Source organism: Melanerpes formicivorus, unplaced genomic scaffold, assembly GCF_026170545.1.
Source record: "Melanerpes formicivorus ecotype bairdi unplaced genomic scaffold, bMelFor1.0.p_v2 SCAF_2, whole genome shotgun sequence".
In the NCBI taxonomy this organism is placed as follows: domain Eukaryota; kingdom Metazoa; phylum Chordata; class Aves; order Piciformes; family Picidae; genus Melanerpes; species Melanerpes formicivorus.
In genome coordinates this window covers 37,346,378-37,362,680 of record NW_027142354.1, presented here as the reverse complement: position 1 = coordinate 37,362,680, position 16,303 = coordinate 37,346,378, and the positions used below count along the sequence as shown (strand labels likewise).

At 40.2% G+C, this 16,303-nt stretch overlaps 1 protein-coding gene across 6 annotated transcripts in view; it reads right to left on the bottom strand.

Moving 5' to 3' along the window:
- Positions 1-16,303, bottom strand: part of LTBP1 (latent transforming growth factor beta binding protein 1) — a 197,003-nt gene that overhangs the window by 33,781 nt on the left and 146,919 nt on the right. For all 6 annotated transcript variants that reach the window (XM_068156583.1, XM_068156602.1, XM_068156594.1 and 3 more), the window contains 3 exons: positions 12,829-12,954; positions 5,508-5,633; positions 2,532-2,675 (listed from right to left, as the gene is read on the bottom strand). In XM_068156583.1, the coding sequence (XP_068012684.1) occupies positions 2,532-2,675; positions 5,508-5,633; positions 12,829-12,954 (396 nt within the window). The remainder of the gene's footprint in view (positions 1-2,531; positions 2,676-5,507; positions 5,634-12,828; positions 12,955-16,303) is intronic.

Sequence of the window (16,303 nt, the reverse complement as noted above, 5' to 3'; positions counted from 1 at the left end):
CAAATGACCTTTAAACACATCCAGGGTTGGTGACTCAAACACTTCTCTGGGCAGCACATTCCAATGCTTGACCACCCTTGCTGGGAAAAAGTTTTTCCTAATGTCCAGTCTAAACCTATCCAGTCATAGCTTGAGGCCATTCCCTCTTGTTCTATCACTAATTGCCTGTGAGAAGAGGCCAACACCAGTCTCTCTTACAATGTCTTTCAGGTAATTGCAGAGAGCAATGAGGTCTCCCCTCAGCCTCCTCTCTGTGAAACCAAACAGCCCCAGCTCTGTCAGTCGCTCCTCATAAGATTTATTCTCCAGGCCCTTCACCACTTCATTGCCCTTCTCTACACTTGCTCCAGCACTTCCAGGTGCCCAAAACTTGACACGATACTCGAGGTGTGGTCTCACCAGAGCTGAGTACAAGGGAACGATCACCTCTCTACTCCTGCTGTACACAGCATGTCTGATATAAGCCAGGATGCCATTGGCTTTCTTGGCCACCTGAACACACTGCTTGTGTTCAGTTGCTTGTTGATCAGAAACCCCAGGTCCCTTTCTACCAGACATCTTCCCAGCCACACTTCCCCAAGCCTGTAGTGTTGCTTGGGGTTGCTGTGACCCAAGTGCAGGACCTGGCATTTTGCAGATGGTGTGAGGATGGGAGTGCCCTGATAAAGCTCAAGGAGGCACGGCTCAGTCTCCACTACCTTGCAGAAGAGCTGGAGAGAGTTGGTTTCTATAGCAACGAGTGCCAGTACTAGTACTGCCACTGCCTTGTTCAAGAGCACACAGTATAAAGTACATCTCACTGGATCCTAATTTGTATGTATTCTGGTCTCCAGTATCAGATCTTCCTCATTATGATCTTATTAGAGAAGAAATAAAAATTAGGTGCATTTTATTCCTTTATTAGGGTCCAGGGAAGGCTGTAGGGGAAGGAAGAATTGCTTCTTTCCAAACTGATCACAATAAAGCTATGTTCACTAGTAAGAACAAAATGGAGTTAGTAATGGCAGAGGAGTATTTATTGACAGTGCAATTGGTCACATGGGGTTTTTCATCTCCTCCCTCCCCAAAGTTATATTTGGGTATGTCTCTGTATGCTCCCTGGACTTTGACTTCATTTTACACAGGCTCAGGTCCTTTGCTAACTTCCTTAGCTTTGGTTTTGTTTTGACTAGCAACTGAATTCTTTCATATACTACCTCCTCGCAATACCAAAACAATGATGGCATTTGCATCTCCTGCAAATCTGGGTAATATAAATAATCTTATTCCATACATTTACAGAATAAATTGAAATGCTGCTACTTCAGCTGTGATCAGAAGGTATGTAAGCTAAGCTGCTTCAGGGTGGAAAGGTATTGCAGTATTTTTCCTTGCAAAAAGGCACGAAGGCAGTACACTTGGGTATTGCTCTGCTGCCTCAGTCATCTTAATTTCTTTCATTCCTCCTTCAAAACCAAGTCCCTGTAAGCCTGAATCTTTCTCACAAGATTTTGCCAAGGTTTAGGTTTATCAGTGAGCTATTAATGATACTTCACAGGCAACTTCTTAAATACTGCTGAGTGCTACATTCAGTGATCTAAATACTTGTTACAATTAGGTCACAGATATTTCAAGTCTGTTTACAAGACTGTTTTCTCTGATAGGAGGAAACAGCCACAGTCTTGTAGGCTGTAGAGTCTGCATCCTGTCACTAAGAGCCGGTTAGATCAGCCTGCAGTGTACAAACAAGCTAACAAAAATATCAAGCATTGCATTATGGAGGGGGAAAAAAAAAAAGAGCTGCGCAAGTAAATCCCTTTGTTCCTTGTACTCTGTTGCTCTGTGTGGTTATCCTTTCCTTTCTCCAAATTGGATCAGTGCAGAAGTATGGAGGTAACTTTAAGAATTCTAAACGCAATCCTAATGAGTGTATTTCTAGTAGTATTTGCAACACCCAAAACAACTGACAACACACACAAATCCAGTGCAATGGACTATCAAAACCAGCAGGGCAAGACAGACAAGATGGAGCAAAAAAGGCACTCAGACTGACAACAATTCAGTGGTTTGTTTTTTCGCTTTCCCAACTACTTTTTCTGAGGAATTGTGTTTGTACTAAATAATGCTTAGAGGACACTGTTATATACACATTTAGGCTTTAACTACATGCTCCTTTAAGCATTGTCTGAGCAGACAAATGGATGTTTGCAAAAATGTGGACAAAAAATGAAACCTTTCGGGCCACAGACTTAATTCCATATCACATTTTGTTGTTAGAGAGTACAGCAAACAAGTGATTGTTTACTCTTAACTGTAGTTACTCTTCATTATTACTGCCAAGCCTGTTGACATATAAAATCTAGAAGGTGTTTCTGTAACGTACTCTGCCCTAGAAATGTCTCCTCTCAAGCACACACTTTCAAAACAGCAAAGTTTAAAATTTTTCTGCTGTAGCCAATGCAATACCAGCATTTAAGTGGACTTTACCTTTCAATTGGTTACATATGCAGTGGAAATAATGCCAAGCACACAAAAATCTGCTGGCATTTTACCTGGTGAGGTACGGAAGCGACACTGTCCGGTCATTGGATCATATTCCTGGTTCTCATCAGAGCACAGGCACAGGAAAGAACCATCGACATTTTCACAGAGAGCTTCACCACAGACTCCACTCAGCATTTCACATTCATTCACATCTGGGGAAAAAATCCAAAACATAAATCAACTCAGACCCATTAGTCAGTTCTTTTATCTGCTGTATCTGTGCCAATATTGTCTGCCAGATTATAGATGTGATCTCTGAGGAAGGTTTAAAAACTCACCGATAGCTAAGTGGATTCATAAATAGTCAGTCACTGCTTTTGACATTGGAGTTCTTTTTCTTTTTTATTTTTTTAGGGTGGTATGAATATCTAATTTTTAAACATTTGCTTTTATTTGTATGCTCTTCTTGGCACATAAGATTCAGGCTCAATTATTTTCTTTGTTATCAAAATTCCAGTGAACTCAAGGAGCAAAATGAGCAGGTTTCAGTGTGATTCAGAAAGCACTATGAAAAAATAATTCCCCTTTCTTCTCAAAATCCTATTTTCCTTGCAAACATCCACTGAAAAGTAAATTCCTCAGCCCCACTCCTACCATGTGAATGTTGTATGCACAGCCTCATAGGCTGCTCTGGAACTCCCAAGGGTTATGCTCAGGTCACAAAGGGAGTCCCTGCCAAACACTGCAAATCTCCTCTCCCCAAAATCCCACATACTTCTAGCCTGATAACTAGTCTACCCTGAAATGCTTTTTTGGTTGATGGAAGAGTTGTTGTCTTTTTAAGCAAGGGTTGCACCAAGTACTGTCAGGATCACTTTATCTTCTTTTTGGTTGTTAAAGTTCGTATTTGACAATCTACTTCATCTATTAATTACAGCATCTGAATACTGTAATTCATGTATCACAATTCAGAAACATCTATAATTGAGTGTGGTCTAAAGTATAACTTGTGAGACATTTTATCCTTTTTAACTCTTACTTAGCAAGAATGAAAAAACAGTCATATGACTGAATGCTGATGTTTGTGTATATTAATATTAATATGCACTTTAATTTACTGTTTGCTCTGCACTTTTAAAATCCTTACATTTTTCTTCATCTTTATTGATTGATCCTTATCATACGATTCCTTGCCTGGCCAGGAACTAAAGAGTTTTACTTTCTCCTAAAGCTGTTTTGGTAGATAACTGATACATAAGAGTATTTTATATTATACAGTGTATACAAGAAAAAAATATAAAAGGCATTATTTTATGGTGCAGAATCACTTCACTGCTAAGTCAAAATTCAATTCTATTTCAGAGTAACACTTGTGCTTTTCCTCCCTTTTTCTTTTTTCCTGTCTTTCTTTGCTTTGTTTGTTTTCATCTGTGAAAAGTCACTATGTGCAAAAAATACACATTGGTATGTTGCAAAGTAAATGCCAAGTGGCATAAAGAATTTAGCCATAAAACTATTTAATAGATTAGAAAACTCTAATATATTAGAAACTCTAATTTTAACTCCTCCTTTCTGTTTGGTACTCCATTTAGATCTCTGTTCCCAGTACATGTGTTTCATCCTGAATCTGCCTTGAAGAAATTGCTTAATGAATACCTGTTCTTGAACTGGTGTTAATTTTATATTGGAAATTTGTGCTGCCTCAGTCAGTTTTCAGGTCCAACCATCACTTTTAACAGCAGATCTGGAAACCTGTTACTCACAAAAGAAGTGTGCAGCATTTACACAGCTACAAAAATCTCACATCTTTTCATGGTGATAGGTGTCTTTCCTGGAGTTCAAAGCCAGCATTAAAATCTGTTCAAATAGGATGTGTCTAGGGAGGTATGCCACCAAAGTCAGACTGGCTGTACCACATGCCAGACATTATTTCCTGTAGGGGGTAACCCAAAGTTGTGGTCCCGCAGCTAATAGACTAAACAGATGTGTTTAAATGGGCTGAAGTATTAAATCCTATTATGATTTGCAGAAAGGGAGCTGGGGGTACTGGTTGAACATGAGGCAGCAGTGTGCCCAGGTGGCCAAGAAGGCCAGTGGCATCCTGGCTTGGATCAGGAACAGTGTGGCCAGTAGGAGCAGGGAGGTCATTCTGCCCCTGTACTCAGCACTGGTTAGGCCACACCTTGAGTCCTGTGTGCATTTCTGGGCCCCTCAGTTTAGGAAAGATGTTGACTTGCTGGAACATGTCCAGAGAAGGGCAACAAAGCTTGGGAGGGGTTTGGAGCACAAGCCCTATGAGGAGAGGCTGAGGGAGCTGGGGTTGCTTAGCTTGGAGAAGAGGAGGCTCAGGGGAGACCTTATTGCTGTCTACAACTACCTGAAGGGAGGTTGTAGCTAGGTGGGGGCTGGTCTCTTCTCCCAGGCAACCAGCACCAGAACAAGAGGACACAGTCTCAAGCTGTGCCAGGGGAGGTTTAGGCTGGAGGTTAGGAATAAGTTCTTCATATAAAGAGTGATTGGCCATTGGAATGTGCTGCCCAGGGAGGTGGTGGAGTCACCATCACTGGAGTTGTTTAGGAAGAGACTGGATGGGGTGCTTGGTGTCATGGTTTAGTTGATTAAATGGTGTTGGGTGATGGGTTGGACTCGATGATCTTAAAGGTCTCTTCCAACCTGGTCTGGTCTGGTCTGGTCTGGTCTATTCTGTTCTATTCTATTCTATTCTATTCTAATTTGTAAATAGTCTGGCATGCAGGGTTTTGTTTTCTTTTAGAGAGATAAAATGAGAGGCAAAACTTATTTGCTGTTGATTTCCATTCAATCCTAACAGACTCTCATTAAACAGACACACAGTTGAGTTTCCTTCTGGCATCAAGTTCAGCAAGTAACACACAACTCAAACTTATTTTACTGGTAAGTGATACAACTTCAACAAAAAATGATGAAAAGCAAAAATGTTCTTGTGAAGAAATGCAGTTTGCTTATATGCTGCTTCTTGCTTACCAGAACCTTGTAGAAATGACTACTTGCACCTAAGAACTCACCTGTACAACCTTGCCCATCCTGTGTGTCCTGATACCCTTGGTAACAGAGGCAGCGGTAAGAGCCATCCATGTTTTCACAGAACCCATGATTGCCACATATTGTGCCATTGGCACATTCATCAGCATCTACAAGAAAGAATTTTAACATCAGAGAGGGTATGTGACAGTAAAAGGCAGGCATTCGTGAAGCACGCAGCAAAACATATGGGCCAAACAGACGCAGCAACATCTCTCTATACACTGGGAAAGAAAACACAAAGGACAAGATGTGTAAGCACATGTCCAATATAAAAAATTGTTTCAATATTTACTTTGCCAGAAATGGCTTATGTCAGACAACAGTTTTGGCCAACTGTTTCCCATCTGTATCACCAAACCTGCCAATTGTGGTGTGATGCTGCATACCACAGAGCAAGTTGTAACTTAAACATAACCATCTCTTTGGCTGACTTACAGCTTCTGCCAGTGTAGTCGCATTGGACAGTCAACAATGTGTGTGAAACTGAACCCACTATGCCTACAAGAAGAGTTCAAGGGTAGGGCTGCATCCATTGTGCAGAAAGTGCTGCACAGACCTGGCTCTTGACATAGAAGAGAATTTCATGATTAGTGGTAAATGTTTATGTACTGAGCCTTGTGTCTTTAATCTTGTAAATTTACACACATGAATATTCTCAATCAGGTCAGTAAAGTAATCACAATGCCTGCATGCTTTCTGTACTGGCCTTTTCATTTGTAGTTCCCTTTTGTGGTTTGCTAGTGTTACAAGTAAGAGTGACTAAGCCTATTCTTTGACACAGCTGCCCAACAAACTATAATGAAGCAGGGCTGATTGTGGCAGAACGTGGTTTATTTTTGTAAGCATATTGCAAGTACTAGGAATGCATTGTTTTTATTGTCACCCAAAGTAAGACTTAAATCCAAGGCTCTGGCCATCTGTGGTCATTAAAGATGTCATGGTGTGTTTTTCAGGAGGAACAAAATAAACTGAAACTTGGAACCTGCCAGGATACTAGGATTAGTACCTTCTGCCTTTTAAATTCCTCTGCAGTTTGAAGCAGAGAAATTATTGCTATATTTCTTTCCTAGAAACCACTATGGGTGTTGAGTAAGGTTGCTGTCCACTTGGAATTGACTTCCTCAGAGGTAATTACATTTTAAATAGGAAAGATTTGCTTTTGATTTATCCGGGTACTACCTACTATTTTTATTTCTGTGCATTAGAGTGGACCTTTCTGTGATGGTGCCTACCTCCAGTGAGAGCCATAGGCACCCACTGAGTTGGTGGGATTGTATCCTGCACTGCCACAGAGAGAGGACTTCTCTGAACAGATGAGCAGCACTGCTGCTTGGTGTCTTTCTGAAAGGAGAGTAGGGCTCAGTGTAGTCCTGTCTACTCCTTTAGCTCTTACAGCTGTGTCAAACAAAGGCCTAGAAAAGCCAGCAAAGATGCACCTCATTCTTCTCCTAACAGTGTTCACCCAGCAAGGATATTTTAACTCCAAATTGTGTATTATGCTCAGCCCAAAGGGAATTCCTGCTCTTAAAACAGTCACATGGTCACAGCTCCCCAAGCCATGAAGCAGCATGTCATTACCCTCCACACAAGTTACCTGTTATTCTGCCTTCCTGCCCCCTAACTGCTCAGATTCATTCACACACGCTTCTGTATGCATGGAGGTATTGAAGATAATTTTTTCCTATGTGCTCTGCTTGGGCTTTGAACAGGTGTAGAATCACATATGGACTTGAAGGCCAGAAGAGACTATCTACAACCTCTTAAATAGATTAAAAACTGCCTGGCAGTTTATTCACCAATGGAGTAAACTCTGGAATTTTAACATCTTTTTCAGAAAAGCATCTAATTTCACTTTAGGGTGCTTAAGTGACAGAAAATTCACCTCTTTTACTGAAATGATCCAACAACCTTCAGCTAAAATACAAAATCAGCATAAAACCTCTATGTCTTGTGTACATCGAAACCTAGGAGACACATATAACTAATTATTGTAAAAATATTACTTGCAGAATAATTTATTTGGTTGGATTTGTCAACAAAGGTTTTAAGGGTCTCTATATAGTGATTTATCAAATGAAGGAAAAGTGCTGAAGGCATCTTATAAAAGGTTATCTGAATTTGTCAAAGAATATAATAGCTAGTGTGCCTATTCTTAAGGACCATGAGTATGAAAAAATGGGTGGTTTCTGCATACTGAATTTGTTGAAGTCTACCACAATCCCTCTCTAGCAGAATTAATTCACCAACAAGCAACACATCTCTATTGAGGACACTCTCGCAGGTGAAAAGTCAAGTATTATCTTTGATACTCTTCTTTTCCTGTCACCATAATGACTGCATAGATGCATATGGAGTTACTAGGAGGAAGAAGATACAAATTTATGGTTGTATTTTTCTGGTCCCTCCCTCTTGCTGCTGTGCACTACACCTGCATAACGTATTTTAATATTTAGTGCCATGTGATCAACAGACTTTCACATATCCGGTCAAAAAAAAAATCTGAATACTCTTATCTCTTATTTGGACACCCTGTTAAGAAAAGTAATTCAATGTGAGTAAACTATAGTGGATTGGCAGACAGAAATGTAAGCCAACAGACAATAATGCAGTGTTTTATTTTCAGTGGCCAACTATAGTTTAATAATAAGAGTTCCTGAGCCACAGGAGGTGTTGTTCAGTTAAAATCCTAGACAGAAGAACCTACAATTGGGGATTTTGGAATTACCTAAATTACAATATTTCTCTTACTCCATATGTTAAAGGCAGCACCCAAAGGGATTGTGCAGCTGGTTCTCCAAAGGTAAACTAAGGTCACTGACTAAAAATCTGCAGAAACAAAACCTGTGATTGTAGCAAGTCTCCTAATTTAGTATATAATACAGGCACAGAAGATGGTTTTGTTGTTAAAAAGCACAGAGTCTGAACAGGACTGGATATTTCAGTGTATGGGACATCAAAGAGAAGGTCTAAGCACCAAATATTTTTCCTTTTCTAGACCGCTCACTAAAAGAACTCCTGCTTTACAGATGGAAAGGGCATTTGTTTCTTTAATCACCCTGTAATGCATGAGGCTTGTAATTGGCGATCCTGTTGCTGTATAGAGACAAAGCAAGGAGAAAAACTAAATATGAAACTAATATATTCTTTATCTGCACAACGACTAAAGCAATTCCCTGTAATTACAACCTGTTTCAGAATTCATGACTCAGTGCTGCCTGCTTTAATCAAAAGTCCTTTGATCTAACATCATCAGGATCTAAAGAAAGGCAAAACATGTGTGCGCTCAAACGCATTCCTATTCAACTCAACACCATGTTCCTGTTTTCTGCCAACCTGAACAAGATGAAGGCATACTTAACCTCAGACGTGATATTGGAATCTCACTGAAATCTACTTACATGGCAAAGTCTCTGGAAGAGGAACTGTTTCCTAAGACAGTGCTTTACAGTCTTAGGGCTATACAGAGCTCTGACTTTGAGACTTCCAGGGCCACCCATGACACCATACATAAAAAACACTGTCATGAGAAAATCAGAAAAGTGCATATTTGAATAGAGACTTTGGCTATCTAGAGGCAACCATGCTGGATGGTCACTTCAACATTGCAATGACATGGGTAAGAAATTCTTTTTTCTCCCTTTGTGTTCTCACTTTGCTAGCTGGCATTGAGATAAGAAGTAACCGGTCTCCTAAAACACCTCTGCAAGCAAATGTGAGAACACTGGTGAAGTGTGTGATTACTCACTGTGAAATATGAAGGTAGCTCACAGGGGAACACTCTGCAGTTGCATACTTGAGTCTATGTTTGGCAGAAGCCTGAGCTTTCTTAATTGGTGAAGCTGTGGAATTGTCTATTGCATAAAATTTACTTCATACAACAGATAACACTCTGCACCAAAGGCAGTTCTACATTTACCATACCTTTTTCCCTGCTCGTCTTTCCTAAATGTGGGCAGAATTATGTCTGTAACATGCAATCACAACAAATACCTACTCTCTTTAAATGTCTTTGGTAGCAGAGACAACATACATTATTCACAGCTTTGCTGTCTCCCTGATTTTCAGACTTAAGGTATGCAGTCATCTTAAATGATGGAAAATGTAGCATCTTTGTGCACAGATTTGTGAATTATTATTTGAGGCAGGCAGTGAAGCTCAGGGCTTGGGGCAAAGGGAAAAGTGAGGGAGCCTCTGAGAGACAAATGAGATTGGACATGGGGATAGAAGAGGCACTTCTGGTAGGGTATTCACTTAAGCATTAGAGAACCTCTAACTTGAGCATTTGCCAAGTTGACTAGCAGCCCAGAGAGGTTGACATGAAGCTAGGGAGCACTCCGAGAGCCTTCTGTTCAGAGAGCTTGGCTCAGGCAAATTGCTGAGCCTGGGGCCAGGCAGCAGTGGAATGTCACTGCTACAACAAAAGTTTGTCTACACCATGGAAGAAGGCAGAGTCTCCACAGCTGTTCGGTTTATGTTGGCCAATGGTCAAAAAAACTCCATACCAGAACTGAACCACAAGAGGTTCTTAAATGTTTTATGTTGTTGTTTCTGACTTCTAAAAAAAAAAAAGTCTGGAGATATGGAAAATCTGTTCCCCAGGTACAGAGAGGCATCTGAATCCAGCAGAATTTCCTCAGGTTCTTTCTCCGATGGTAGAAACAGTTACTCTCACTCAACCAGAAGTAAATTCACAGAGGCATCTAGTGTAAAGAACAGTAGGTCTTGAGACTGGAAGCCACATCCTTTCTCAGTAACTGGAATGTCACATGTTCCTTTTGCTTTTAGTCCCTTTGTTTTGTCTTGCTTTTTCGCATGAAGCTGACACTGCTACAAATATTAACACTGATGCTGTCAGTCCTCCATTCAAACTCTTGTTTTCAATTCTAGAACTGTTTTTATTAAAATGACACAAAAGATAAAATAATTGTGGCAGAAAAGGAGTGCTGCTGCGCAGAAGACTAGAAGTACCCTTGCTTTGCCAAGTTATTAAAATACTTTTCCAACTGCCGAACATAAAGTCTGATCTGTATTCCATACACAGCACCAATTACTTGTGAAGCATGCTCAGATGGTTTTGTACTTCTCGTTTTATTCTTCATCAAAAAAGTTCCAAAACCACTCACAATCCTGGAAATAAGATCTTGTGATTTCATCTTTTTCTATTTAGTTAAAGTTTGTATTTTTTGTTCCAATGGAGATTAACTTTGTACTTCTTCATCATATGTGACAGTAACCCTTCCCTGGGAAGGAAATGTGATGCTTTATTAACTGTCAGAGACCCAGATAGAGGGGCTCATTGTTTCTGGTACAACTCCTAAAATCTCTGTTTAAAAGGTGTGTTTCTATTCAGTTCTGTCTTTTTTTTGTTTTGCTTTGTTTAAATTCTGAGAGTTTGATTTCACAAGATTAATTCGATTTCTTCTAACTTTACTTTGGAATAAAGAGTTTGGTTTCTACTAAAGAGCAGGCTGCATTCTTCTCTGACCACTTTCATTTTTTTTCCCTAGCTATGCTCAATAGTGAGGCAAAACACCTGCTACTAGTTTTCTTGCAGAGATTTTTAACCATATCCTTCCTCAATACTGCACGACATGTATACACGATGCCAAAAGGCTCCGTGAACGTGCTTTGAAATTATCTTCATTAACTGAAATGGTAAAACACTGTCCTGCCCATCAGTCACTGGAGTTATTCAGATTCATTCTTTCTAGCCTCCTTGACTAGTCTTTTATCTTGGCAGTAACAGAACGTTTCTTTTAAACTTAAGCCATGATTACAAAATAAAGTAAGGATTTACCAAGAAAAAAGCACCAAAAAATACTGCAGAATTCTTTTTTTGTTATCAATAATAATCAAAACACAAATAGCATGTTTGATGTCACACTATATCTAACTATACAACACTTATTCCCTTATATCAGCATAACTATTCTTGCCAGCAGTGTATTTCATTAGCTGTTGTATTACTAACTCTATGGCAAGTTATATGCTGCCTCAAGTAATAAGGCTGTTATGATGCTTTTCCTCTGATAAAAGTAAAGGGAGTAAATGCAACAGTCAGAAGTTTCAATATATCTCTTGTACTGAAAGAAGAACATTTTCACTATCACCAAGTGAGCTATGAGAAGAGCTGGCCCATGAAAACCAATCACATTGGGATTTACTGGCCTGTAACTCTGGAGGGAGCAGCTTATTTACTTCTCGGATTTGCTAGTCATAGGTTTTGCCAGTGAGCTATCATCTGCTCAGTCCTTATCTGCATGCATTCTGTTGAACTACTACCATGTAACTTCTTCCCCTTCTGAATTTTTCCCACAAAGCTTGTCTCAAACAATCCTCCTATCCATAAGAACAGCCATTCTTCATCCCACTAGAGGATTTTTTTTTCCTCTGGCAACAGCACGGACTACACAAAAGCATTCCTGGTATCATCGAGCATGTCACCTGTCTTAAATTCAGTGCATGAGAGTAGAATCACTAGCAAGTGTGTGCACTCCATTAGCAACAGGGTATATTCTCATCTATAACCAATAAACCATACTTATACCTACATTCTAGGCTCCTGCTCGATGTTTCTCACCAGTGTTATTACTGAAGCAGCTTTTACAACCTTTTATAAAGAATACCTGTTTAGGTTTGCTTGCATACACTTAATAATCTGGCTTTAGCACTGTAAAGATGAATTACTGTTAATCATTCCATCTGGGCCATTTCAAAGTGCCTGAAGTTCTATCGCAGATAGCATTTTACTACAATTTCTCCCTGGAATTACTTCTGCTGTAGGGATGATTCATCTGCATATTTTGTTAACAACAACAAAGTCTTGACAGCTCTGGCAGTGGGGTTGGACTTCCTCTCTTGCTATAAGATGGAAATAATTTCCCATCTCTGAATAAATTTCTATATTATTACAGATGCCCACTGTTTTCATATACCTGAATGTAAGAGTATCACTCCCTCCTTTACCATAACTTCCCACAGTTCAGTTAGCATTCCTGCCTTTTCACCAAGAAAAACACAATCCAAGTACCATAGTGAAATTTTTAAAACTCAGGAAAAGTAAGCCACAGCTTGTTAACTACCTTTGTGCTGTCCAATTTATACAGTTCCTGTGATTCTTCTTACTGTTCAAACAGCAACACAGCACATGGTGCATTAATGAAAAACAGAACAAAGGGCCTTTAGGTGGCAGATTATGGATTTAATAGTTATTTGGGGGTATTAGACACCAAACCAGACCACTTTTCTCCCCCAACTAATAACAGTGAATCAATGGGAATGCAATACTGTAACTTGTCTCACCTTCACATGTTCGGCCATCTGTAGACACAGAAAATCCCCGCTCACAGATGCACTGGTAGGAACCATCCGTGTTTAGACACTCCCCGTGTGGTGAACAGAGGTCAGATCTCTCACATTCATTGATATCTGAAAACACAGAGACATTGATGGCTTTGCAAATCATCATATCTTTAAGTTTAATCACTTTTAAAAGCAGCTTTTATTTCTACCACCTATGTAAATAGCTATGTAAAAGGGACTCATTTTTCAGAGTAAACAAATTCTCAGGGATGATTCTTACATTCTGTATAAGCATCAGTGTGTCCTGCTGTGTCACACTCTCACTCTGTGATGAGGATGAGCAGATGAGAGCAATTTTTTAGGTATCAGTATAAGCTCCATACTAGCCAACATTTCTTCTCCATTAGGGGAATTCTCAGATGGCTCTGTCTCACTGTGTTTTGACTGTTGTGTGCTGGTCTACTCGAGCATCTGGCTCCATGTGTTACCAGGAGGTCTGGAGTAGCATCTTTCCCAGTAGGCTAATTTTATATAATTTAAAACCAAATATTTTTATTTTTTTTCCCTGGTGGGGAATGGTCCAAAAATGTTGCTATAGGAGTCTGTTCTAACTGGGTTTGTTTTCTTTTGTTTTCTTTTCAAACTTTTTTTTAAAACATTACCTTTCAGACACTATTTTTTCTGAGTGGTGGCTCATCTGAATAACAAAAGGACTGCATTCATTCACCGAGGAGGCACCACTTTGACATGACTTGCCAGTCACATTGTAACTGTACTTTTGCATTTTGCTTTACAAAAACCCATTGAGAAATTTTCAGCATCATGCTGAGATCAAACACAAATTTACAATTAAAACTTTCAGAAGTGGCTCATTCATCCATCATCACAGCTGTAAAGTTTTGTTATTCTTAACTGTGCCTTTTGTTGCTTTGATTCTGGGCAGTCACAACCCTATAAAATGGGGGATGACAGAAATTTTGTAGACTAGAGATATTATTTCAACACCATCATTTCAAGATCCATGGCATCCATTGCAGAATTTTCTTTAGATCCAGACTATTTCTATCCTGTGTGTAAACCTTGCAGTCTGGTGTCATGAAGTCACAGCACATGTGAAGAAAGGACAGAGGCAGCTTGTGGGAAGGCAGGATTTGGGGCTGGAGAGGTAGGCTGAGGAGAATCTCGTGAGGTTCAATAAGGCAAAGTGCAAGGTCCTGGTGATGATGAATTTGAGAGCAGCTCTGCAGAAAAGGACTTGGGTGTTAATAGTGGATGAGAAGATGGACATGAGCCACTTGCAGCACAGAAGGCCAAATTGCCAAAGGTCAAGTGATTTTGCCACTCTGGTCTGGTGAGACCTCACCTAGTGTACTGTGTCCAACACAAGAAAGACATTGGCCTGCTGGAGTGGGTCCAGAAGGGCCACAAAGACAACTGGAACACCTTTCCTGTGAAGACAGGCTGAAAGAATTGAGGCTGTTCAGCCTGGAGAATAGATGGCTATGGGGAAACCTTACAGCTACATTTCAATATCTGGAGAGGACCTATAGAAAGGCTGTGGAAAGACTGCTTAGAAGGGCTTGTAGCAATAGGACAAGGGACAATGGTTTTAAACCGGAGCAGGGTAGATTTAGGCTGGACATAAGGAGGAAGTTCTTCACAATGAGGGCAGTGAAATACTGGAACAGGCTGCCCAGGGATATGTTTGAGGCCCTGTCCCTGGAGATACTCAAGATCACACTTGATGTGGCCCTGGGCAGCCTGGGCTAAATGGAGGCATACCTGCTGACTGCAGGGGAGTTGGACAAGATGACCTTTGAGGGTCCTTTCCAAGCTGATGCAATCCATGAATCTGTATGAGGTGCACAGGGAAAAGACAAGTGTGCTGCACTTCACACAACACCTACATGTATAAAGTTTTCTCTGAATTCAGAGGAAATGCAGACCAGTGACATAGTTCCTGAAGCTCTCCAAAAGCCAGTAAGATGGAAGATCTGTGATGACAAGGACAGTATGGTACCTTCTCTGGACCCACACTGTTCTCAAGACTAATATGTCAGTGTCTCAAAGCTACCAGAAAAATACTGGAAACCAAACAACTGATTATACAAGGCAGAATGATGTATTAAAAGACAGGAAACAAAATTAACCATGTTAGGGAACCAGAGTATAGCTCAGCTGAAAGAGCAAACTGCACATTTACTCACCTTTTGGAATCTATTCAGTTTTGCTCTTATAGCTCTCTACTTTCAATTATAGTTTCCTTTGAATGTAGTAAGACTACGATTGAGTCACCTCTCACTTTTCTTCAACAAAATAAACAGTTTAAAAGCATTTGATTCTTTCTCCCATAGGCCATCAGCTCTTTTGGGTTAATCTCTGATCCTCCTTAGCTGATCAGCACTCACTTTGAATTGTAGGCATCAAAATGTCTGTGTACAACAATGTGCCAAGAGCAATTGTATCAGTGTGAAATAGAGGTAAGCAAACCTTGCTCACTCCTGCTGGACACTGATTTTTCAAATTTCTGGGGAGTGGATTCATCCTACTGGCCATGAGGCTGTGCTGGAAGCTCATAAACAGCTGGCATTCTCTGACCCCCAAAATCCTTCTCAGTGACTGTGTCTCCGAAGGAAATCCACTATCCTACAAGCACAACTGAGATTCTTTCTTCAGCACAGAATTGGAAATATTGCAACATATTGTTTGCTCATATCAAGTATACCATAGAATCAACACTACTCTGCATTAGTGGCCTATCATCTGGATCATTTACCATGCCCTTAATCTCTCCAGGTCAATTCTCTCCAAAATGTTATGCTTTTTTCCATGCTACCACAGAACTATGATAAAACTAACTTTCAGTCATTTATAAATGTTTCACCCTACTGTTGAAATGTACAACAAGAAATGCCTACCAGAAAGCTGGGGAGGGACTATTTACAAAGGCATGCAGCAGCAGGACAAGGGGTAATGGTTTTAAGCTAGAGACAGGTAGATTTAGATCGGATCTTAGGATGAGGATGAACACTGGAAAAAGTCACCCAGGGAGGTAGAGGCCCCATTCCTGGAGACAGGTCAGGCTTGATGGGGCTCTGAGCAACCTGATCTAGTTGCGGATGTCCCTGCTTACTGCACAGGGGTTAGACTAGATGACCTCTAGAGGTCTCTTTCAACCCAGTGCATTCTATGATTCTATGAAATGTAAATAAGTCATCATTTATGATACATATATTGCTACTTTTGTCCAGTACAAAATACAAGAACATATACTAAAGATTTCTATTTTGGCAAATAGAAATTCCCCTACTGCATCCTGTAACAGCTTAGTAAGTAGTCAACAGAGTAAAATAAGCCTAACCATACTTCAATTCTGCTAGCCAAAGTTAGCCCTTTATGTTCTTTTGCTGCGTCTAGCTCTGATATTCTCGCTTGTCTGTATTCACTGTATCAACTCCTCCTTCCTTCCATTTGT